Source organism: Taurulus bubalis (genome assembly GCF_910589615.1).
Source record: "Taurulus bubalis genome assembly, chromosome: 20".
NCBI classification, from domain to species: domain Eukaryota; kingdom Metazoa; phylum Chordata; class Actinopteri; order Perciformes; family Cottidae; genus Taurulus; species Taurulus bubalis.
Window position 1 is genome coordinate 19,024,089 of NC_136608.1, and position 26,245 is coordinate 19,050,333.

Here is a 26,245-nt window from a genome sequence, read left to right on the forward strand (position 1 = left end):
TAAGAACCCTGGGATCCTCCTTTAAGAACCCTGCGATCCTCCTTTAAGAACTCTGGGATCCTCCTTTAAGAACCCTGGGATCCCCCTTTTAGAACCATGAGATCCTCCTTTAAGAACCCTGAGATCCTCCTTTAAGAACCCTGGGATCATCCTTTAAGAACCCTGGACTCTTTGAACAGAACACCATAAAACACTATTTGCATTCAAACTAAAGGGAACACGTCACAATGTTTGTTTCTATATGTTAAATGTTCCACATGTTGAACCTTTGTGAGTCCTTTGAAGACAACATGTTGAACCTTTGTGAGTCCTTTGAAGACAACATGTTGAACCTTTGTGAGTCCTTTGAAGACAACATGTTGAACCTTTGTGAGTCCTTTGAAGACAACATGTTGAACCTTTGTGAGTCCTTTGAAGACAACATGTTGAACCTTTGTGAGTCCTTTGAAGACAACATGTTGAACCTTTGTGAGTCCTTTGAAGACAACATGTTGAACCTTTGTGAGTCCTTTGAAGACAACATGTTGAACCTTTGTGAGTCTCTTGAAGACAACATGTTGAACCTTTGAGTCCTTTGAAGACAACATGTTGAACCTTTGTGAGTCTCCTGCTGACAACATGTTGAACCTTTGTGAGTCTCCTGCTGACAACATGTTGAACCTTTGTGAGTCTCTTAAAGACAACATGTTGAACCTGTGTGAGTCTCTTGAAGACAACATGTTGAACCTTTGTGAGTCTCTGGAAGACAACATGTTGAACCTTTGTGAGTCTCTTGAAGACAACATGTTGAACCTTTGTGAGTCTCTTGAAGACAACATGTTGAACCTTTGTGAGTCTCCTGAAGACAACATGTTGAACCTTTGTGAGTCCTTTGAAGACAACATGTTGAACCTTTGTGAGTCTCTTGAAGACAACATGTTGAACCTTTGTGAGTCTCTGGAAGACAACATGTTGAACCTGTGTGAGTCCTTTGAAGACAACATGTTGAACCTTTGTGAGTCCTTTGAAGACAACATGTTGAACCTTTGTGAGTCTCTTGAAGACAACATGTTGAACCTTTGTGAGTCTCTGGAAGACAACATGTTGAACCTTTGTGAGTCCTTTGAAGACAACATGTTGAACCTTTGTGAGTCTCTTGAAAACAACATGTTGAACCTGTGTGAGTCCTTTGAAGACAACATGTTGAACCTTTGTGAGTCCTTTGAAGACAACATGTTGAACCTTTGTGAGTCTCTTGAAAACAACATGTTGAACCTGTGTGAGTCCTTTGAAGACAACATTTTGAACCTTTGTGAGTCTCTTAAAACAAGTATTTCTGTCCTTGTGTCCAGGACTCCGGTCTGTCCTGGTCTCTGTCAGAGCAGAACGTCACCCTCCTGGTTCCGTCTTCAGCTGCCGTCTCCAAAATGTCTCCGGAGGACAAAACCTTCTGGACCACAAAGGGAAACCTACTGAGTCTCATCAGGTTGCAGCTCACCGGGATTTCAATCATGTGGTGTTTTTCATTTGAGCACCGAACAAACAACCATTTGTCCCTCATCCCAGAAACCACGTGATCCCAGGGAACTACCCATTATCCAGTCTGAGCAGCACTTCCTCCCTGACTTCCCTTCTCAAGACATCACTTCCTGTTTTGACAGCCAATGAGGTGAGTCCACAAAGCGGCTGGTTCACCATCATTTTATATAATTTCAGTCCACAAAACTAGAGCAAGTGGTGACCTCCAACAGTCAATCCCATAGACCTCCGTGTTGTTACAGCAGAAATAATAATACATATAATACAACATTATAATAATAATAAATAATAATACAGAGAGATTACAGTTTATTTGTTTACATGTGTAATACATAACACATAAAGCCGCTTTTTTAGTAAATAAAGGAACCTTCACCCTCTATATGAGGTTGTATAGTGATGGAACTGTAAATAAAGAAAGGTGTGATACATGTTTTAGTTTGTTGTTCAGTTTGACTCCGTGTGTTTGATCCTCAGCTCACGTCTGTTGGAGGAGCGACCATCACCACGGCCAACGTGGCCGCCACCAACGGACTGATCCACCTCATCGATCAGGTGCAGAGACTTCATGACTTCATGACCATGTCGTCCCTTTCAGTCCCTCAGAAACAATCACATTGAAAAGCAGGGTTCAATTTGGGAAAGACCAATTTAATGATGCTAACAATGCTCATGATGCTAACGATGCTTATGATGCTAACGAGGTCTTTGCGTCTGCAGGTGCTGGTTCCTGAGAGGAAGCTTAGTGAAGGTCTGCTGGCGACTCTCGCTCTTAGAGCCGAGTTCTCTCTGTTCAGATCCTATCTCATTGTACGAGCTCACCAACGCACCGCAACTTGTCTTCATAACGTAATAACTCTGGAAACACGTTGTGCGGTTGGTTTACAGTCTTCTGTCTTGTTCAGGACTACAACCTGACGGACGAGATCGAACAGGCGAACGAGTTCACAGTCTTCGCTCCAACGGACGCTGCCATCATCGATTACCTCCAGAGAACTTCTGCGACTGTCCTGGTACAGGAAGTAGAATCTAGTCCTCATTGTGAAGTGGACCAAAGGTCCTGGTACAGGAAGTAGAATATAGTTCCCATTGTGAAGTGGACCAAAGGTCCTGGTACAGGAAGTAGAATCTAGTCCCCATTGTGGAGTGGACCAAAGGTCCTGGTACAGGAAGTAGAATCTAGTCCCCATTGTGAAGTGGACCAAAGGTCCTGGTACAGGAAGTAGAATCTAGTCCTCATTGTGAAGTGGACCAAAGGTCCTGGTACAGGAAGTAGAATCTAGTCCTCATTGTGAAGTGGACCAAAGGTCCTGGTACAGGAAGTATAATCTAGTCCCCATTGTGAAGTGGACCAAAGGTCCTGGTACAGGAAGTAGAATCTAGTCCTCATTGTGAAGTGGACCAAAGGTCCTGGTACAGGAAGTAGAATCTAGTCCCCATTGTGAAGTGGACCAAAGGTCCTGGTACAGGAAGTAGAATCTAGTCCCCATTGTGAAGTGGACCAAAGGTCCTGGTACAGGAAGTAGAATCTAGTCCTCATTGTGAAGTGGACCAAAGGTCCTGGTACAGGAAGTAGAATCTAGTCCCCATTGTGAAGTGGACCAAAGGTCCTGGTACAGGAAGTTGAATCTAGTCCCCATTGTGAAGTGGACCAAAGGTCCTGGTACAGGAAGTAGAATCTAGTCCCCATTGTGAAGTGGACCAAAGGTCCTGGTACAGGAAGTAGAATCTAGTCCCCATTGTGAAGTGGACCAAAGGTCCTGGTACAGGAAGTAGAATCTAGTCCTCATTGTGAAGTGGACCAAAGGTGCTCTTATTTGGTAAACAGGATGTCAACACGACCCGGTACCACGTGGTGGTCTCGGAGCGCCTGCTGAAGACCGACCTCCAGCCTGGAGGCTACAAGCAGACGATGCTTGGCTTCTCCTTCCAGCTGGGCTTCTTCCCCCGAGACGGAAAGGTGTGAGCACAGATGATCAATAATCAGTAATTACTATCATCAGCACCATCTGGTCACATGATAACTGAGCGTCCTCCTCCAGCTGTTCGTGAACGAGGCTCAGATGAACTCCTCCAACATGTTGAGTGGAAAGGGAGTTATTCACAGTCTGTCAGCTGTTCTCCAGATCAACAGGAACCGCTGTGACCATGCCCAGTACCACACAGTGCAGGTACAAATACACCTTTATACACCAAGTACCACACAGTGCAGGTACAAATACATCTTAATACACCATGTACCACAAAGTGCAGGTACAAATACACGTTTATACACCATGTACCACAAAGTGCAGGTACAAATACACCTTTATACACCAAGTACCACACAGTGCAGGTACAAATACATCTTTATACACCATGTACCACAAAGTGCAGGTACAAATACACCTTTATACACCAAGTACCACATAGTGCAGGTACAAATACACGTTTATACACCATGTACCACACAGTGCAGGTACAAATACATCTTTATACACCATGTACCACACAGTGCAGGTACAAATACACCTTTATACACCAAGTACCACACAGTGCAGGTAAAAATACATGTTTATACACCATGTACCACAAAGTGCAGGTACAAATACACCTTTATACACCAAGTACCACATAGTGCAGGTACAAATACACCTTTATACACCAAGTACCACACAGTGCAGGTACAAATACACGTTTATACACCATGTACCACAAAGTGCAGGTAAAAATACATGTTTATACACCATGTACCACAAAGTGCAGGTACAAATACACGTTTATATACCAAGTACCACAAAGTGCTGGTACAGGTACACCATATACTCTAGTATTAGTACAAGTACCACAAAGTGCTGGTACAAATACACGTATACACCATATACCACAGAGTCATGGTACAAATACACATGTACACACCCTGTACCACAAAGTGCTGGTACAAATACACGTTATACACCATATACTGCAGTATTAGTTCCAAATACAACAAAGTCCTGGTAGAAATACAGTGTATGCACCATAACAAGGTATGAGATGAACGAACACAAAGTATTAGTAGGTTCACACACTTTGTTTCTTTTAAAGTATTTGTGGTACTTTCTATAGTATTTGTAGTACTTTTTAAAGTATTTGAGGTACTTTCTAACGTTCTATTCCTGGGACAAAGGGAACCTGTCTGGACTGTTTGTTCCCACAAAGCAGAATCTGCCCCAACGGCACCGTCCCAGACGTGAGTTATGAATCATATCTATCATATAATACAACATTATGATGGAATACCTGACTCATCATGTCATGTTGAGTTATGAATCATATATATCAGTTATGAATGATATATATCATATATTACAACATTATGATGGAATACCTGACTCATCATGTAATGTTGAGTTATGAAAGGGTTTTTACTATCTTTATTGGGGGAGTTGTTCCTGATCCGATTTGAGGTCCCGGGACAGGATGTCATGTGTACAGATTGTAAAGCCCTCTGAGGCAAACTTGTATTTGTGATGTTGGGCTATAAAAAATAAACTGGATTGAATTGAATTGAATTGAATCATATATATCAGTTGTCACAAACTTACCACATAACAGCATTATTATCATTATTATCATATTAATAATAATAATAATAGTATTATATAATCAGTATTATTATTATATTATTATAATTATCATTATCATTATTATTATTATTATTATTATTATTATTATTATTATTATCATATGCATGTGACATAAACTGTTCTGTGCAGAAGTCCACGAGGAAGAAGAAGTGCATGTTCATCCGGATGTTTGAAGGCGAGCGGCTGCTGACCATCGGCTGCAGAGCCGCCTGTGTTCGGAGGAGCATCGTACGTATGTCTGCAGTCAACGCCGCGACCTTTAGCATGACCTCTGTGCCCCTTCAGCATTACCTCTGTGCCGCCGCCCTTCAGCATGACCTCTGTGCTCACGACCTTCAGCATGACCTCTGTGCCCCTTCAGCATGACCTCTGTGCCCCCGCCCTTCAGCATGACCTCTGTGCCCCTTCAGCATGACCTCTGTGCCCCCGCCCTTCAGCATGACCTCTGTGCCCCCGCCCTTCAGCATGACCTCTGTGCCCCTTCAGCATGACCTCTGTGCCCCTTCAACATGACCTCTGTGACCCCGACCTTCATGATGACCTCTGTGCCCCTTCAACATGACCTCTGTGCCCCTTCAGCATGACCTCTCTACCCCCGCCCTTCAGCATGACCTCTGTGCCCCTTCAGCATGACCTGTGTGCCCCCGACCTTCATGATGACCTCTGTGCCCCCGCCCTTCAGCATGTCGTCTGTCTGCAGGTGCGGCGCTGCTGTGGGGGGTTCTTCGGGCAGCACTGTGAGCCGTGTCCCGGGCCCGCGGGCCGGCCCTGCTCCGGTAGTGGGGCGTGTGCAGACGGGACCAACGGCACCGGAGTCTGTCGCTGTGGCAACGGCTTCAACGGCACCGCCTGTGAGACCTGCCAGAGCGGGAGATACGGAGTCCACTGTGACCAGGGTAGATATGATCTATAGATATGACCTATAGATAGGATCCATACGGTGACATGAGTAGATATGACTATAGATGTGATCTACAGATATGATCTATGGATCTATAGATATGGATCATATCTATGGATCTATAGATAGATAAGATCCATACAGTGACCAGGGTAGATGTGATCTATAGATATGTATGTATATATATATATATATATATATATATTTTTTTTTTTTTTTAATTTTATTTTTATTTTTTTTTATTTAACCTTTATTTAACCAGGAAGTCCCATTGAGATTAAAAATCTCTTTTTCGTGGGAGACCTGGCCAAATACAACACTGCAATATATAATGAGATACAGTTAAACAATGATGAGTCCAGAGGACATTCCTGGTGTATATATACACACACATGTCGATGTCTCCTCCCTCTCAGACTGTGGCTGTAAAAACGGACTCTGTGATGAAGGACTTGAAGGAGACGGAACCTGCAAGTGTGACGTTGGTTGGAGAGGAGTCCTCTGTGAAGAGAGTATGTTACTGTTCTTATGCTTATAATTATTATTGTAAAACATAAATACATTCATATTTTCATAATAAAGTAATGTATTTATACACTCAGAATCCTAAAATCTCTGATAATGAGATGTTGATGTGTGGAATTGATTGTGTGTGTGTGTGTGTGTGTGTGTGTGTGTGTGTGTGTGTGTGTGTGTGTGTGTGTGTGTGTGTGTGTGTGTGTGTCGTTGCAGAGATTGAGTCCAGAGCTGATGAGTTGTGCGGCTCAGTGAAATGTCACACAAGTGCAAAGTAAGTCACACAGTTCGTAGTACTGAACACCATATTGTCCACATATATATATATATATATATATATATATATATATATATATATATATATATATATATATATATATATATATATACTGATACTAGTACATTCAGTCTCTGGGCAGGACCAAGACGTTATTCTACTCTCAGACGGTTCTACTCAAAATGACCCCTAATAGGAAGAAACAAGTTTCTACTTCCTGTTTCGTCTCATAGTTGTGTCATCAGAGCGTCCGTCCCCCAGTGTCTCTGTGCGGCCGGTTTCCAAGGAAACGGGACCTCTTGTCAAGGTAACGACGTGATGATGATGGTGATGATGATGATGATGATGATGGTGATGATGATGATAATGACGAATGTGATGATGAAGATGATGGTGATGTCGTCTGCAGCTACAGACCTGTGCCTTGTGGGTAATGGAGGCTGCAGCCTCTCTGCCGTCTGTAAGAGGACTCGACCCGGCAGGAGAGATTGTGTCTGTGGCGTCGGGTTCTTTGGGGACGGACTCGTGTGTGTCGGTAGGTTCCTGGTTTTAATCTTCATCGTTTAAAGATGAAAGAGTTTTAAATGTAAAGTGCACGTGTTTAAACCCTATTGAGCCTGTTGTGTTTGGGATTACGGGGTTAGAGGTTAGAGGATATGGGTTAGAGGATATGGGTTAGAGGATATGGGGTAGAGGATATGGGGTAGAGGATATTGGTTAGAGGTTATGGGTTAGAGGTTATGGGTTAGAGGATATGGGGTAGAGGATATGGGTTAGAGGATATGGGGTAGAGGATATTGGTTAGAGGTTATGGGTTAGAGGTTATGGGTTAGAGGATATGGGGTAGAGGATATGGGTTAGAGGATATGGGGTAGAGGATATGGGGTAGAGGATATGGGTTAGAGGATATTGGTTAGAGGATATGGGTTAGAGGTTAGATGATATGGGTTAGAGGTTATGGGTTAGAGGTTATGGGTTAGAGGATATGGGTTAGAGGTTAGAGGATATTGGTTAGAGGATACGGGTTAGAGGTTATGGGTTAGAGGATATGGGTTAGAGGTTAGAGGATATGGGTTAGAGGTTAGAGGATATGGGTTAAAGGTTATGGGTTAGAGGTTATGGGTTAGAGGATATGGGTTAGAGGTTATGGGTTAGGGTTAGGGTTAGAGGATATGGGTTAGAGGTTAGAGGATATGGGTTAGAGGATATGGGTTAGAGGTTAGAGGATATGGGTTGAAGGTTATGGGTTAGAGGTTATGGGTTAGAGGATATGGGTTAGAGTTTATGGGTTAGAGGATATTGGTTAGAGGATATGGGTTAGAGGATATGGGTTAGAGGTTATGGGTTAGAGGATATCGGTTAGAGGTTAGAGGATATGGGTTAGAGGATATGGGTTAGAGGATATGGGTTAGAGGATATTGGTTAGAGGATACGGGTTAGAGGTTATGGGTTAGAGGATATTGGTTAGAGGATACGGGTTAGAGGTTATGGGTTAGAGGATATGGGTTAGAGGTTAGAGGATATGGGTTAGAGGATATGGGTTAGAGGATATTGGTTAGAGGATATGGGTTAGAGGTTATGGGTTAGAGGATATGGGTTAGAGGATATGGGTTAGAGGATATGGGTTAGAGGATATGGGTTAGAGGTTATGGGTTAGAGGTTAGAGGATATGGGTTAGAGGTTAGAGGATATGGGTTAGAGGATATGGGTTAGAGGTTAGAGGATATTTGTTAGAGGATATGGGTTAGAGGTTATGGGTTAGAGGATATGGGTTAGAGGTTAGAGGATATGGGTTAGAGGATATGGGTTAGAGGATATTGGTTAGAGGATATGGGTTAGAGGTTAGAGGATATTTGTTAGAGGATATGGGTTAGAGGTTATGGGTTAGAGGATATGGGTTAGAGGTTAGAGGATATGGGTTAGAGGTTATGGGTTAGAGGTTAGATGATATGGGTTAGAGGATATGGGTTAGAGGTTATGGGTTAGAGGTTAGAGGATAGGGGTTAGGGTTTCGGGGATAGGCTTTCAGGCAGGGGTGTCAAAATCAATTTAGTTAAGGAGACATATACTGCCCGAAGTTGGCCAGAAGGTTTGTGGATGATAAACCCTATTTTAAGGTCTTTCTACGATGAACTAGATAAATAATAAACATAAAGACCAAAAATTCAGACATCAGCCCACTGTTTATCTGCATGGGCTATCCTCTGCAGATTCCCTCGCTTTGAGACGTGTTTGTGACGCCACTTTCATGACGTGATCCATTGTTAACGTCTTGTAACACAATGCCTCGCGGTGAAAAATACAGTGAAATGTCCAAAAACGTTGTCCTCCATTTGAAGCTTTACTTTCTCCCTCAATTCCGTCACGCCTGTTTTTCTCCCGATCATTGATGGTGTGCTGTAGTGGTGTCTGTCATGGGTATCAACTCAAGAAACTCCTCGGGGACGCCAAAGTCTCATCAACACCATGAATGAATACGGCCAGTTGAGCAACATCTTTAGTGATGTCAGTGCTCTCATCGATTGCAACTGAAAATGCTATAAATGACTTTACTTTATGCTTCTTTTGGCTCCAAATCTGCTGAAAGATTGGTAATCCTATCCGTCACAGTACTCCTCATTGGGCTAATGTTGGTAAAAGCCTGTCACTTATAAAAAAAAAAAAATATATTTATTTTTTATTTGAACAGTTATCCGGCGGGCCAACCTAGACCCCCTGGCGGGCCAGATCCATTGTCCATGTTTGACACCCCTGCTTTAAGGTTTCGGGGATAGGCTTTAAGGGTTAGGGGACAATGGTTAAGGTTTTAGTCAAAATACAACAATATGAATGTGTGTGATGTGTTCGAGTGCTGCAGGACTTCTCTGCTTCTCCCACAGAAATAAATCCCTGTCTGGAGGGCAACGGAGGCTGTCACAGTAACGCAGACTGCGTTCACGTCGGACCAAACAAAGTAAAACCTGATTTTACTCTGATATGAATGTGTCTGATGGTGAGGCGTTCACTGCCCTCTAGTTTATGATCATATCCGTTTCCTTTAGACTTCCTGTTCCTGCATTGACGGTTTCTCAGGTGATGGAAAGAACTGTAAAATGTTCAATTTGTGTAAAAAGGTGAGTTTGTTTACTGGATTAAAGATGGAAAAACAGAAGTACTGCAAAAAAAAACACAGAAATACTACAAAAGAAACACAAACATTACTGCAAAAAACACGAAGGTATTGCAAGATAATTTCAAGATAAAGTATACAATTATTTTAAGGCAACAAAAATGCCACGGAATGTTAAAGTATTGTGAAAAAACTATAATTTATTGTGGAAGAAAAGAAAAGTACAAGGAACGGGAAAGTTAAAGTTTGTAAGGAACACAACAGTATTTTTCATAATCCATAGAAACCACACAATGTAGTAATGTACAGTACTTGTGTAGTAGTTGTACACAGTGCTGTGTGCTGCTGATGTTTCCAGAGAAACGGAGGCTGCCATCAGTACGCCAGGTGTAACATGACGGGTCCAGGTATTCGTACCTGCACGTGTTTCGGGCACTTCATCGGCGACGGAGTCACTTGCAAGGGGACCGTGGGGAAGGTATGTATATATGTTTATATATATTCATTAGTACACACTGTACAGCGGGACCAGAGGTTGTTGAACTCTCTGCTGACTCTGCAGGAGATCCTGACCAGGAAGCTCAGGGACTTCTACTTCAATCTGATAGTGAGTGATTCACTCTGTTTCCTGCTGCAGGTGAAACCATATGAACTTATGAATAATACAAACTCTGCTTCCAGATGGGGGAGATTTCCCTGAAAGGCCGAGGCCCGTTCACCGTCTTCGCTCCGAACGCTGAAGCCTTCGCCACAGCGAGAAACCGTGGCAACAAGGTGGTGATGTTTTTATGATTTTGACTCGTCTTTGTTCAGACGGATACAGGCCGGTGATGCAACGGGGTTCAGACGTGCATGTTCCCTTCAGGAGGAACCAACAGCCACTCAGCCACACTGCTAGAGTGACTAAGTGTCTGACATCTTCTATTTATTCATATCTCTTAACTTTAGACGAACTCGCTGTTGTCGGGGCCACAAAAAGAGCGGCTCGCTGCCGTCCTGCGGGGCCACATCGTCATGTGTCACACGCTGCTGCCGGCTGACCTGGCCCGACCCCGAAACCTGACGTCTCTGTCCGGACTCGTGCTGACCACCAAGTCTATCCAGGTGACTAATCAGACAGCAGAATCACAGTCTACATTCATCTCAGGGGGTGGAGCCAGGAGGCCATTTGATGGCGATGGAGGGGGGGTGGAGCCTCAAACCGCCACCCTCTTTTCTTCAGAAAACACCTGATACTTCATTTTTTATCTGGATTTAATTGATAAATTAAAGATGCTGACGATATAAAATAATGTATTTTGTTGGTAATTTATTTGTGTGCGTTGGATGTTTCCAGGGCAGCATCTCCATCAACGAGGCCAACGTGACGTACAGCGACAGCGTCAGCGTTAATGGTATCTACCACGAGATCAACAGGATTCTGTTTGATCCCAGAGAGGACAGTGAAAAACAACCAGCTGTTCCTGTGAGAACTCCTCTTCATCTTCATTGTTACGTTAGTCTCACTATCAGCTGATTATGTTTGAGACATTGAATGGATCAATGTTTGTCTCCAGGATGCAACTCAGCTGAACCTGACTGACGTGGCAGAAGCTCACGGTTATAAAACCTTCTACAGACTGCTGGAGGTAAGAGCGCCGTTCTAAAAACATGTGTAAAGCTGGTGAGGATGAGGAAGCCTGGAGATGGTCATGAGTTCATGGCCATTGAACTCATTTCATCCAGTACGTCTGGTTTTTACTGTGTTTACCTATGACAGATCAACCTTCATCCTTTGACCTTCAGACCTAATAACACCCAGTGTTCATGGTAGATGAAGATCTGCATTGGTCGACGTGTCTTGTTCATTATAATAATTGGTAGACGTGTCTTGTTCATGGTTGTGATTGGTAGACGTGTCTTGTTCATTATAATAATTGGTAGACGTGTCTTGTTCATGGTAATGATTGGTAGACGTGTCTTGTTCATGGTAATGATTGGTAGACGTGTCTTGTTCATGGTAATGATTGGTAGACGTGTCTTGTTCATGGTAATAATTGGTAGACGTGTCTTGTTCATTATAATAATTGGTAGACGTGTCTTGTTCATGGTTGTGATTGGTAGACGTGTCTTGTTCATTATAATAATTGGTAGACGTGTCTTGTTCATTATAATAATTGGTAGACGTGTCTTGTTCATGGTAATGATTGGTAGACGTGTCTTGTTCATTATAATAATTGGTAGACGTGTCTTGTTCATTATAATAATTGGTAGACGTGTCTTGTTCATGGTTGTGATTGGTAGACGTGTCTTGTTCATTATAATAATTGGTAGACGTGTCTTGTTCATTATAGTAATTGGTAGACGTGTCTTGTTCATTATAATAATTGGTAGACGTGTCTTGTTCATGGTAATAATTGGTAGACGTGTCTTGTTCATTATAATAATTGGTAGACGTGTCTTGTTCATGGTTGTGATTGGTAGACGTGTCTTGTTCATGGTAATGATTGGTAGACGTGTCTTGTTCATGGTAATGATTGGTAGACGTGTCTTGTTCATGGTAATAATTGGTAGACGTGTCTTGTTCATTATAATAATTGGTAGACGTGTCTTGTTCATGGTAATGATTGGTAGACGTGTCTTGTTCATTATAATAATTGGTAGACGTGTCTTGTTCATGGTAATGATTGGTAGACGTGTCTTGTTCATGGTAATGATTGGTAGACGTGTCTTGTTCATTATAATAATTGGTAGACGTGTCTTGTTCGTTATAATAATTGGTAGACGTGTCTTGTTCATGGTAATGATTGGTAGACGTGTCTTGTTCATGGTAATGATTGGTAGACGTGTCTTGTTCATGGTAATGATTGGTAGACGTGTCTTGTTCATTATAATAATTGGTCGACGTGTCTTGTTCATTATAATAATTGGTAGACGTGTCTTGTTCATGGTTGTGATTGGTAGACGTGTCTTGTTCATTATAATAATTGGTAGACGTGTCTTGTTCATTATAATAATTGGTAGACGTGTCTTGTTCATTATAATAATTGGTAGACGTGTCTTGTTCATGGTTGTGATTGGTAGACGTGTCTTGTTCATTATAATAATTGGTAGACGTGTCTTGTTCATTATAATAATTGGTAGACGTGTCTTGTTCATGGTAATGATTGGTAGACGTGTCTTGTTCATTATAATAATTGGTAGACGTGTCTTGTTCATTATAATAATTGGTAGACGTGTCTTGTTCATGGTTGTGATTGGTAGACGTGTCTTGTTCATGGTAATGATTGGTAGACGTGTCTTGTTCATGGTAATGATTGGTAGACGTGTCTTGTTCATTATAATAATTGGTAGACGTGTCTTGTTCGTTATAATAATTGGTAGACGTGTCTTGTTCATGGTAATGATTGGTAGACGTGTCTTGTTCATGGTAATGATTGGTAGACGTGTCTTGTTCATGGTAATGATTGGTAGACGTGTCTTGTTCATTATAATAATTGGTAGACGTGTCTTGTTCATGGTTGTGATTGGTAGACGTGTCTTGTTCATTATAATAATTGGTAGACGTGTCTTGTTCATTATAATAATTGGTAGACGTGTCTTGTTCGTTATAATAATTGGTAGACGTGTCTTGTTCATTATAATAATTGGTAGACGTGTCTTGTTCGTTATAATAATTGGTAGACGTGTCTTGTTCATTATAATAATTGGTAGACGTGTCTTGTTCGTTATAATAATTGGTAGACGTGTCTTGTTCATTATAATAATTGGTAGACGTGTCTTGTTCGTTATAATAATTGGTAGACGTGTCTTGTTCATGGTAATGATTGGTAGACGTGTCTTGTTCATGGTAGTGATTGGTAGACGTGTCTTGTTCATGGTAATGATTGGTAGACGTGTCTTGTTCATTATAATAATTGGCAGATGTGTCTTGTTTATTATAATAATTGGCAGATGTGTCTTGTTCATGGTTGTGATTGGTAGATCAGGTTTTGATTCTTGACTGATGACCCTATATGTGTGTTTGTGTCAGGAGACAGGTGTGATGGACCTGGTGAATGATGAGATGAACCAGCCGGTGACGGTCTTCCTGCCCTCAGATAGCACCATGGCGTCTCTGCCACAGGAGCAGAAGGACTTCCTGTTTCACCGAGACAACCGACCACAGCTGGTGGAGTATCTGAAGTACCACATGCTGCTGGCCAAGAAGGTGATGAGTCTCCTCAGGACGATGGTTCCAGAAAAGACTTGGTGGTTCTATTATGGACAATAGAACCACCAATTCTGCTACAATTATAGACTAACAAAGAGTCACTTCAGTTCCTGAGTTAATAAAAGCAAGACTGAAGCAGTTTAGTTTAGTTTAAAATGGGATCCGACCTTGGGTTTGTGCCACCAGGAGATAGTCACAGTTTGTCCTCTCAGGACTCTTCTTCTCAACTGATTCTCTGTTCCCTGTCTCCACTCAGCTTTATGCTGAAGCTTTGATCCATCAGGACTCGATCCGGACTCTGCAGGGTTCACCGCTCTCGTTCACCTGTGGAGGGACAGATCACATCGTAAGAACCACAGCAACAGATCAGAAGTGAGGAAGAGGAAGAGACAACACGGTCGAATGGGTTAATCCGGCTGTTTCTCCTTTGAACAGGGAGACATCTTTGTGAACGATGGAAAGTGTCGGATCATTCAGAGACACCTGGTCTTCAACGCTGGGATCGCCTACGGGATCGCCTGCCTGCTGACTCCGCCCAGCCTCGGAGGACGCTGTGACGAACAGACAACCTTCAGCCTTCAGGTAAATCCTCACTTCACTACAACCCCCCCCCCCAAACCCTCCACCCCCTCCGGGAAACAGTCACTAACTGTTTGCTATTTAGTTTAGTTTTTGGCCGGAGATACAGTTCATAATACTTGTGATTGTGTCACCATTGTGATCAGATTTATTGAACTGAAAATCAAATCATATTATTACTTTAAAAATGAGAATCCTTCAAAACATGAACCAAACCAATAAATATAGATGTGAAGAAGAAATATGTTGGATTACACTGGGATCTGGATGTTTGATTTCTCTGTCGTCTCTTCTTCTGTGGTAGATGAGCTGTGGGCTGTGTACAACCCCAGCGTCTAGCTGTCCAGGAGGGTCCAAACTGAAGGTCTGCGTCATCGTGTTCACAGATGCGTCCGAATGTCTCCATATGTGTCCGAATGGACCCGTACTAGTATAGCACTTTTCTAGTCTTCCGACCACTCAAAACGCTTTAACACTACATGACATCATTCACCCATTCACGAGAGGAGCTACCATGAAGGAGCCACATCAGATTATCAACCATTCATGCATGGTAGAACAGCTATAGGAGACATGTAGGATTAAGAGTCTTTCTCAAGGACACATCGACATGGGCTAGAAGAGCCGGGGATCGGACCGCCGATCCTCTGATTGAAAGACGACCTTGCTCACCACTGAGCCACAGTCGACACAGCTGGACTTATGTGTCCAGATGTGTCCCAATGTGCCCGGATGTGTTTGTGCGTCTCATTCCTGTCTTTGTTTTGGACTTCAGGAGGTTCAGAAGTGCGACCTTCCCACCATGTTCTTCACAAGAAACTCCGGCTGTCGCTCCATTTGCACCGTCAACTTCTGGCAGCCGAAGTGTTGTCATGGTTACCACGGACGAGACTGTCTGGGTGAGAAGACGCCGCAGGTTTCAAGAGACAAACTCTTCTGTCTGGTATATATATACATACATATATATATATATGTATATATATATGTATATATATATATAATATCTGAACAGCAGCTCCTTTATTGATCTCTCTAATCGGTCCAGCTTGTCCCGGTGGAGCCGGCTCTGTCTGCGGTAACCATGGTAAATGTGACGACGGCCACCTTGGTAACGGTACCTGTACCTGTGAGCCAGGATTCAGGGGCGGGGCCTGCGAGCTGTGCAGTGACGGTTTCTACGGAGACACCTGTACAGGTGAGCAGCAGTCAGACAGCTTCCTGTTTGTAGTCTGCAGGTGTCTAACAGGTAGTTTCCTTCTGGTTCTCAGTCTGTACCTGTTCAGAACACGGGTCATGTGACGACGGGCCCAGAGGGACCGGTTCATGTTTCTGTGAGGCCGGCTGGACCGGAGGGCGCTGTGAGACCCCAGAAGGTGAGTCCTGGTCCTGGTCTTCCTCTGTGTCCTCTGAATGAGACTCACACACTTCTGTGTTTCCTCCAGCTGAAGTCTCTGAGTGTTCTCCGTCCTGCTCTGAAAAAGCCGTCTGTCACCAGAACAACACCTGTGTGTGTCGGCCCTTTTATGAAGGAGACGGACTCACCTGTACAGGTAAACACAGCAGAATGCAGAGGGGCGGGCCTGGAGCCTGTCTCCCTGCTGATCACGGACAAGAACCATACCAACGTTTATCAGTACCAATGTTTATCAATACCATCGTTTATCAATATCAATGTTTATCAATACCATCGTTTATCAATGCCAATGTTTATCAATACCATCGTTTATCAATACCAATGTTTATCAATACCAATGTTTATCAATACCATCGTTTATCAATACCAACATTTATCAATACCGTTGTTTATCAATACTAACATTTATCAATACCAATGTATATCAATACCGTCGTTTATCAATAACAGCGTTTATTAATACCATCGTTCATCAGTACAAATGTTTATCAATACCATCAATAATCTCTCTCTCTCTCTCTGTCTCTCTTTCTCTTTACCCCACCCCCTCTCTCTCTCTAGTGATGGACATGTGTCAGACGTGGAATGGCGGCTGTGCCCGTGGAGCCCGGTGTTCTCAGGCAGGTGAGCAGGTGAGCTGCACCTGTTCTAAAGGCCACTCTGGAGACGGGTTCATCTGCCGGCCCATCGACCCGTGTGTCTCCGGTGACAACGGCGGCTGCCACGAGCATGCCACCTGCAGCATGACGTCTCCGGTGAGGACTAGGAATGGGTATCATATGTGACCGACTCCTATATGACCGGCGCCTATATGACCGGTGCCTATAAGACCGGCACCTATATGCCCGGCACCGATCGAACGCCGCCTATACGACCGGCACCTATACGATCGGGACATATATGACCGGCGCCTATACGATCGGGACCTATACGATCGGGACCTATACGATCGGCGCCTATACGTCCGGCGCCTATACGACCGGCACCTATACGACCGGCACCGATCGACCGCCGCCTACACGACCGGCACCTATGCGATCGGGACCTATACGACCGGCGCCTATACGTCCGGCACCTATACGACCGGCACCTATACGACCGGCACCGATCGACCGCCGCCTACACGACCGCCGCCTACACGATCGGCGCCTACACGATCGGCGCCTATACACGCCTGTACGACCGGCACCTATACGCGCCTATACAACCGGCACCTATACGCACCTATACGACCGGCACCTATACGTGCCTATACAACCGGCACCTATACGCGCCTATACAACCGGCACCTATACGCGCCTATACGACCGGCACCTATACGCGCCTATACAACCGGCACCTATACGCGCCTATACGACCGGCACCTATACGCGCCTATACGACCGGCACCGATCGACCGGCACGTATATGACCGGCACCGATCGACCGGCACGTATATGACCGGCACCTGTACGACCGGCGCCTACACGACCGGCACCTATATGACCGGCACCTATACGACCTACACGATCGGCACCTACACGACCGGCGCCTACACGACCGGCGCCTATATGATCGGCGCCTACACGACCAGCACCTACAAGACCGGCACCTACAAGACCGGCACCTACACGACCGGCGCCTATATGACCGGCGCCTATATGATCGGCGCCTACACGACCGGCACCTATACGACCGGCACCTATACAACCGGCGCCTACACAACCGGCACCTACAAGACCGGCACCTACACGACCGGCGCCTACACGACCGGCACCTATAAGACCGGCGCCTATATGACCGGCAACGATCGACCGGCACCTATACAACTGGCGCCTATACGACCGGCGCCTATATGACCGGCACCGATCGACCAGCACCGATCGACCGGCACCGATCGACCGGCACCTATACGACCGGCGCCTATACGACCGGCACCTAAACGACCGGCGCCTATACGACCGGCGCCTATACGACCGGCACCGATCGACCGGCACCGATCGACCGGCACCTATACAACCGGCGCCTATACGACCGGCGCCTATACGACCGGCACCTACACGGCCGGCACCTACACGACCGGCGCCTATACGATCGGCGCCTATGCAATCGCCGCCTATACGACCGGCACCGATCGACCGGCAACTATACAACCAGCACCGATCGACCGGCCACTCTGGAGACGGGTTCATCTGCCGGCCCATCGACCCGTGTGTCTCCGGTGACAACGGCGGCTGCCACGAGCATGCCACCTGCAGCATGACGTCTCCGGTGAGGACTAGGAATGGGTATCATATGTGACCGACTCCTATATGACCGGCGCCTATATGACCGGTGCCTATAAGACCGGCACCTATATGCCCGGCACCGATCGAACGCCGCCTACACGACCGGCACCTATACGATCGGGACCTATACGACCGGCGCCTATACATCCGGCACCTATACGACCGGCACCTATACGACCGGCACCGATCGACCGCCGCCTACACGACTGGCGCCTATACGATCGGCGCCTATACGATCGGCGCCTATACGATCGGCACCTATACGATCGGCACCTATACGACCGGCACCTATACACGCCTGTACGACCGGCACCTATACGCGCCTATACAACCGGCACCTATATGCGCCTATACGACCGGCACCTATACGTGCCTATACAACCGGCACCTATACGCGCCTATACAACCGGCACCTATACGCGCCTATACAACCGGCACCTATACGCGGCTATACAACTGGCGCCTATACGACCGGCGCCTATATGACCGGCACCGATCGACCAGCACCGATCGACCGGCAATGATCGACCGGCACCTATACGACCGGCGCCTATACGACCGGCACCTAAACGACCGGCGCCTATACGACCGGCGCCTATACGACCGGCACCGATCGACCGGCACCGATCGACCGGCACCTATACAACCGGCGCCTATACGACCGGCGCCTATACGACCGGCACCTACACGGCCGGCACCTACACGACCGGCGCCTATACGATCGGCGCCTATGCAATCGGCGCCTATACGACTGGCACCGATCGACCGGCAACTATACAACCAGCACCGATCGACCGGCACCTATACGATCGGCGCCTCTACAACCGGCACCGATCGACCGGCACCTACACGGCCGGCACCTACACGACCGGCGCCTATACGATCGGCGCCTATGCAATCGGCGCCTATACGACTGGCACCGATCGACCGGCAACTATACAACTAGCACCGATCGACCGGCACCTATACGATCGGCGCCTATACAACTGGCACCGATCGACCGGCACCTATACGATCGGGGCCTATACAACCGGCACCGATCGACCGGCACCTATACGATCGGGGCCTATACGACTGCCGCCTGTACGACCGGCGCCTGTACGACCGGTGCCTGTACGACCGGTGCCGGTCATATAGGCGCCGGTCATACAGGCACCGGTCGTATAGGCGCCGGTCGTATAGGTGTTGATCATATATCAGTACCCAATCCTAGTGAGGAGGACACGCCGAGGACACGATAAGGCCTTGTCTCTCTCTGCCGTCAGAGTAACATGTGTTTGTGTGGCCAGGGGAAGAAGAAGTGCATCTGTAAGGACGGCTACGTGGGAGACGGACTCACCTGCACCGTCAAGCAGCTGCCAATCAGCCGCTGTCTCCAGGGCAACGGGCCATGTCACCAAGACGCCAAATGCACCGACCTCCACTTTGAAGGTGTGCAGCAGCTGTTAGCGTCCAATCACCTGTCTCAGGTGTACGAATGTCTGCTGACCAAGAGGAAACGCCCCACTAAAACAAAAGTCTCACAAGATGCTTTAACAGAAATATGCTCTTATTATGGGTTCATAACAGAAATATGTTCTTATTAAAGGTTTATAACCGGAAGATTAAGGCTCTTATTAACGGCTTATAACAAAATATTCTTTTATTATTGGTTTATAACGTGTGTGTGTGTGTGTGTGTGTGTATGTGTATGTGTGTGTGTGTGTGTGTGTGTGTGTGTGTGTGTGTGTGTGTGTGTAGATGCGAGGCTCGGGGTGTTTCACCTGCGTTCAGGTGAAGGTCAGTACAAACTGAACTTCTCTGCAGCTCAGCAGACCTGCGCTGCAGAGGGAGGGACCCTGGCCACGTACACCCAGCTGTCCTACGCTCAGCAGGTCAGTGAACGCAACACACACACACACACTCTCACATCAGATCAACACACAGATTAATTGTGTGTCACCAGATATTAACTATTGTATGAGGTCCTGCTGGTCCTGTTGGTCCTGTTGCTCCTGTTGTCTCTGGTCCTGTTGTCTCTGGTCCTGTTGCTCCTGTTGTCTCTGGTCCTGTTGTCTCTGGTCCTGTTGCTCCTGTTGTCTCTGGTCCTGTTGCTCCTGTTGTCTCTGGTCCTGTTGCTCCTGTTGTCGCTGGTCCTGTTGGTCCTGTTGTCGCTGGTCCTGTTGCTCCTGTTGTTGCTGGTCCTTTTGGTCCTGTTGTCTCTGGTCCTGTTGCTCCTGTTGTCTCTGGTCCTGTTGCTCCTGTTGTCTCTGGTCCTGTTGTCTCTGGTCCTGTTGCTCCTGTTGTCTCTGGTCCTGTTGTCTCTGGTCCTGTTGCTCCTGTTGTCTCTGGTCCTGTTGTCTCTGGTCCTGTTGCTCCTGTTGTCGCTGGTCCTGTTGCTCCTGTTGTCTCTGGTCCTGTTGCTCCTGTTGTCTCTGGTCCTGTTGTCTCTGGTCCTGTTGCTCCTGTTGTCTCTGGTCCTGTTGGTCCTGTTGTCTCTGGTCCTGTTGGTCCTGTTGTCGCTGGTCCTGTTGCTCCTGTTGTCGCTGGTCCTGCTGGTCCTGTTGGTCTCTGGTCCTGTTGCTCCTGTTGTCGCTGGTCCTGTTGGTCCTGTTGGTCCTGTTGGTCCTGCTGGTCTCTGGTCCTGTTGCTCCTGTTGTCTCTGGTCCTGCTGGTCCTGCTGGTCCTGTTGGTCTCTGGTCCTGTTGGTCCTGCTGGTCCTGTTGGTCCTATTGGTCTCTGGTCCTGTTGGTCCTATTGGTCTCTGGTCCTGTTGGTCCTATTGGTCTCTGGTCCTGTTGGTCCTGTTGGTCTCTGGTCATGCTGGTCTCTGGGTTAAAGCTGCTGGTCCTGCAGGTCCTGCTGGTCTGTGGGTTAAAGCTGCGGTCTCTGGTCCTGCTGCAGGGCGGGTTGAACATGTGTGCTGCCGGCTGGCTGGACCAGGCCCGGGTCTCGTACCCGACCACGTACTCCAACCCCCTTTGTGGTTTTGGACACGTCGGCATCGTGGACTACGGCCCTCGCAAAGAGAGCGAGACCTGGGACGCCTTCTGCTACCGGATGAAGGGTGAGACGCGACCCCATACCTTCTGCTTCACGATCACATGTATTGATTGTATTGATTGTATTGATCGGCTCGGTTCTGTCCAGAGGTGACCTGCGAGTGTGAGCCCGGCTATGTGGGAGACGGGTCCAGCTGCACCGGGAACCTGCTGCAGGTCCTGGAGTCCACGCCGGCGTTCTCCAACTTCCTCACGGTGAGTGTGACGCATCCCACAGCGCGAATGTTTTACGGGAGCCCACTGGACCCAACGGGACCCCCACAGGACACCACAGGAATCTATGGTCCTATATGCCCCCACGGGACCCAACGGTCCTACGGGACCCCACGGGCCTACGGTAAACCTTCCTTATGTTCCTCTTCTCTTACTTTTTCTTCTTCTGCAGCAAATCCTTAACTGTTCTCGGGCGTCGGCGTCGGGGAGGCAGTTTGTGCAACGCCTCGGGAACCTGACGGTCCAGTCCACTCTATTTGTGCCGGACAACACCGGGCTGCCGGCCAACCAGGTGAGTCCCTCAGGGAGAGCATCCAGCCGGTCCCGTCCCTGCTGCTGGTCCTCACCGGTCTCCCTGTGTCCCTCAGACTCTGTCTCCGCGGGACGTGGAGTTCCACTTGTCGGAGGGCCGGGCTCTTCCTCTCAGCCTCCTGAAGAATGGCAGCCGGGTCAGAACCCGCGTCGGCAGCCTGAGCGTTGTCGCCGTGGCCGACCTGCTCCGGCCCTCAGCGCTGGTTAGACGTCCTGTCAATCAATATATACCACAGACAGGAAATGATATTTTAGGAACAGAAGACTCCTGTCAATCAAAGGAATCAAACCCGCAACATGTTAATGCAACAAAGTTGCAAAGTTATTGTACAAAAAGGTTTTTAATTTTTAGTTCATGGTTTTAAACATTTAGTTTTCAGTCATTTAAAGTATTTTTTAACCTCCTCAGTCGTCTCGTTTCATCAACGACCGCTTCGTCAGCGACTCGGACATCCTGGCTTCAAACGGCATCATTCACGTCCTCCAGGGGGCGCTGAAGGCCCCGCCTCCTCGCCAAGAGGCAAGTGACTACTAACAACACAGGATGCATCCCAAGCCCCGTTTCCCTCACTTGCGTCCTTTCCTTGCGCCTTAGTCCCTCCCACCAGGGATGCATGGAGAGACAAGGGGTATATCCTAAGTCTCTAAATTGTCGTTTCCTCGCTCCTCGATGGAACCGGAAGTGGTTCTGCGCCGCCATCTTGACGGCCGTCCCAAAGCTCTTATTCTGCTCTGAGGAGCAAGGATCGAGGAGCGAGCAGGGAAATCGGAGGAGTCATGATCGAGGAGCCCTGAGAGCGAGCTCCCAGGAAGTGTTTTAACGCTGGACACGCCCCCTCGCTGTTCATCTGTTATGTGATTGGACGCTGCAGCTGAAGTCGATCACAGATTAAACTCAAGCTATATATTATATCTGTTTTCTTATTCACCATCTGATTAAAATATGTTCATTGTAGGTCTGAATAATAAAAGGACCACAGACAACTGTCTTCAAAGATTGTAACTGTTGTTTCCCTCAATAACTTGTATTATGTATGTCGTTTAAATCAGAGAGAGCTGGAAGGAGGAAACACTTTTTACAACACGTAATGAAGAAAAAATATATTTCCTCACGTCTTCTCTCCCTGCTTGGTTTCCTTGCGTCTCTCCATGCATCCCTGGTGGGAGGGACTAAGACGCAAGTGAGGGAAACGGGGATGCAATTTAGAGACTTGGGATGTACCCAAGGAAACCCAGCGAGGAGAGAGGACACGAGGAGAGAGGACACAAGGAAGTATTAACAAACATGAGACATCCTTTCCTCTGAAGCGTCACGTGAAGCGTCACGTGAAGCGACGTCGGTTTCTGATTACTCGAGGATCGAGGAAACGACAATTTAGAGACTTGGGATGCACCCTTAGTGTTTGCTAAGCTTAGTGTTTATCAGATCAAAAAGGTATTGCTGTTCCCATATTTGACCTCTGACCTCACCTGTGATTGGTTCTGCAGATGCATGCGGCCCATGCGGCCGGGATGGGGGTCGGAGTGGTGCTGCTCATGGTTCTGATAGCGGGCGTCGTCTTTGTTGGCTTCCACTTCTACACCCACAACACCAAACCCTTCCAGTTCCACTACTTCAAGGTCAGAGTGCTGCGAGTCTTCAAGCTAATACCCTTCTGTACAACACATGTATTAGCATTAGCATGATGTATGTACTAGTAAAACATTGTTAGTACAACACATGTATTAGCATTAGCATGATATATGTACTAGTACGAGTAAAACATTGTTAGTACAACATATGTATTAGCATGATGTATTTACTAGTATGAGTAAAACATTGTTAGTACAACACATGTATTATCATTATCATGATATATCTGTGTACATGTATTATCATTAGCATGATACATCTGTGTACATACGTGTTAGCATTAGCATGATATATCTGTACACATGCATTAGCATGAGCACCAATATAAGAAGAAAGTAAAATATTAGTATAACATATAGATACATATATAACAGATAACATATATAGTGTTTATCGTTTGATGTTTATTGGTGTTATTAAAACTCTTTTTAGTGTATTAGTAAAACATTTGATGGTATTATGAGACAGTATTTCATAGTATTTCGCTGACAGGAGGATGATGAAGAGGAGAAAGATGCGCTGCATGCAGACGGCAGTCGCAGCATCTGTAACCCGGTTTATGAAGCCGGTCCAGATCCAGCAGAGTCCAGCTCACCGGGAGGGGCCGTGAGTCAGAGATACTTATTAATACCACAAGGGAGCGCATACATACACACATATACACACGGCTGTAAATACAGATTCCTGTCCGTCTGCAGCTGGAGGACCGGCACCAGGCGGAGACCGGAGGACCTGCTGCAGGACCGCTGAGCTGCTCGCTGCAGGACTGGAACCCTCAGAACCATTAAGGTCATGTGAGCAGCTTCAGCGTGGACTCGTGACATAAGTGTGATGGTCTCTCTGGGAACTGAACCGGCTCACGATGCGTTCAGGTGCCGCTCGTCAACTTTAGCGACACCAGACCGAGCTACGGTCCGGGACTTTGGTTAAAAACAGAACATGTGACTCTTTCAGTGTAATCGTGGACGTTTCTGTAGACAAACATAATGTGAAGTTCAATGTTTAATAAAATAGTAAACGTGTTGAAAAGTTGTGCTGCATATCGTTTCTCTCATTTTAAGGACCATTGATGTTGATGAGTCGTCAGATCAATACGTTTCACGTGCTGGAGTTCAGGAAGTTTTTGTGCATTTAGTCAAAATCACATGTCCAGAACAGAGGAGACCAGTCGGTCTGCGTTTCGTGACAGCTGTGACCAAGTAAACGTGCATCCAACACCAACAACATCCTCTGATGCAGAAACAACACACGACAGCTTCCTGTTAAAGACTTTATTGATGAGGTCAGACGTCTCCGGTCACCTCCGTGATCCACGAGAGATGAGCAGAGATCCTGGAGAAGACGGCCGGTTTGTCTGCGTCGCAGCGCCGGCTGCCCCAGGTGACCACGCCAAACAGGAAGTAGGCGCCACGCCTCCGACATAGCAGTGGTGCGCCAGAGTCGCCCTGCAGACAGACACACACACACAATATATTAATTACATATAAATTTCACCTGTTTCTAAAGCAAACTCGTCACAGGACGCGCTACAGGGAAGTCCAGGGTTTGGTAGGCGGGTTGTACGAGGTACTGAAGCGTTCTCCATCATTGTAGAAGTACCATCATTCATACTGTCAGCTTCCTGTCAGACCGCTGCTCCCTGAAGGGGAAGCCATGATCTTTGCTCTCTTCACGACTCCTTCAAGTCATTCTTCCTCAAAACAGGAGTTGCACGTTGTTTGTTCAAATAGAGCCGAAGGTCTCACGGTGGACGTACCATGCAGGAGGTGGAGCCTGCAGGATGGGAGCAGATGTGGGAGTCTGTGACGAGTTCTCCCCCCCACTTTTCCCTGCAGGTGGTCTGGTTGACCAGAGTCAGTCCGACTTGGTGCAGCCGGTCTGGATCGATGGCCACTGTACAAGAAACAAGACAACCACAGAGTCATCACAGAAACTCCTTCAAGGTCGTGATTCATGAGAACGTTCTGGGAGGAACTAGCTGCTTTACATTTCAGAAGAGTTTAATGTTTCAGGTCCTGCTCTGGACGCTCCCCAGCCCGTCATGAGGACCATACCTGCTGCTCTGGACGCTCCCCAGCCCGTTGTGACACAAGACCAGCTGCTGTCGAGGTCTTCGTCGTCCTCCTCATCAGGGATACAAACGGCAGACACATCTGAGCCTGGAAACACGACCACAAGTCAGTTTCAATATTTCACTCAGTAAAAACACACAATACACCTCATGCAATACCTACAGATACTACGGACAACTCTCGCGTTAAAAGTTTGTGTAATTTTCAGGCGTTCTTACTGAATCTGGCCGGCACGCTGAGGCGAAGCAGTGACAGGTCGGCGTTCGGGGGGAAGCTGCCGTCCTGCGGCAGGTTGAAGACCTCGTCCACCGGGATGGTTTGAGACGATGAGAACCTGAGGTCATGGACTCCCAGAGCCACCACATCCTCTTTAGCTCTGCAGAGACAAACAAAGCCAGCATTAACAGCAGCAGAAGAACCCGACGTAGCAGTGAGGACCCGGCGAAGGTTGATCAGCGCTCAACTGCAGTAGTAGAAGCACTAGTAGTACCTGACACTGCAGTGGATTAGTGCCCAACTGCAGTAGTAGAAGTATTCTCTGACAGTGCAGTGAGTACCCAGCAGCAGATTAGTGCCCTGCTGCAGCCGCACCC

General features: G+C 46.8%; 1 protein-coding gene across 1 annotated transcript in view; it reads left to right on the top strand.

The window, feature by feature from the left end:
• Positions 1–24,542, top strand: part of stab2 (stabilin 2) — a gene marked incomplete at its 5' end in the record, with an annotated part of 40,263 nt that extends 15,721 nt beyond the window's left edge. The window contains 42 exon segments of the mRNA XM_079236398.1: positions 1,332–1,465; positions 1,546–1,648; positions 1,996–2,073; positions 2,239–2,328; positions 2,424–2,531; positions 3,347–3,478; positions 3,561–3,689; positions 4,667–4,729; positions 5,256–5,354; positions 5,827–6,022; positions 6,444–6,539; positions 6,760–6,817; positions 7,054–7,127; positions 7,230–7,355; positions 9,700–9,773; positions 9,862–9,933; positions 10,288–10,407; positions 10,492–10,536; positions 10,611–10,706; positions 10,878–11,033; positions 11,266–11,394; positions 11,486–11,557; positions 13,942–14,118; positions 14,378–14,467; positions 14,557–14,703; positions 15,005–15,064; positions 15,476–15,599; positions 15,746–15,895; positions 15,969–16,073; positions 16,143–16,250; positions 16,676–16,869; positions 19,671–19,812; positions 20,122–20,255; positions 21,265–21,427; positions 21,511–21,617; positions 21,808–21,927; positions 22,004–22,150; positions 22,357–22,467; positions 22,469–22,471; positions 23,436–23,567; positions 24,073–24,186; positions 24,279–24,542. Coding sequence (XP_079092524.1) covers positions 1,332–1,465; positions 1,546–1,648; positions 1,996–2,073; positions 2,239–2,328; positions 2,424–2,531; positions 3,347–3,478; positions 3,561–3,689; positions 4,667–4,729; positions 5,256–5,354; positions 5,827–6,022; positions 6,444–6,539; positions 6,760–6,817; positions 7,054–7,127; positions 7,230–7,355; positions 9,700–9,773; positions 9,862–9,933; positions 10,288–10,407; positions 10,492–10,536; positions 10,611–10,706; positions 10,878–11,033; positions 11,266–11,394; positions 11,486–11,557; positions 13,942–14,118; positions 14,378–14,467; positions 14,557–14,703; positions 15,005–15,064; positions 15,476–15,599; positions 15,746–15,895; positions 15,969–16,073; positions 16,143–16,250; positions 16,676–16,869; positions 19,671–19,812; positions 20,122–20,255; positions 21,265–21,427; positions 21,511–21,617; positions 21,808–21,927; positions 22,004–22,150; positions 22,357–22,467; positions 22,469–22,471; positions 23,436–23,567; positions 24,073–24,186; positions 24,279–24,368 — 4,668 coding nt within the window. The 3' untranslated portion in view covers positions 24,369–24,542.
• Positions 24,543–26,245: the final 1,703 nt, after the last annotated feature.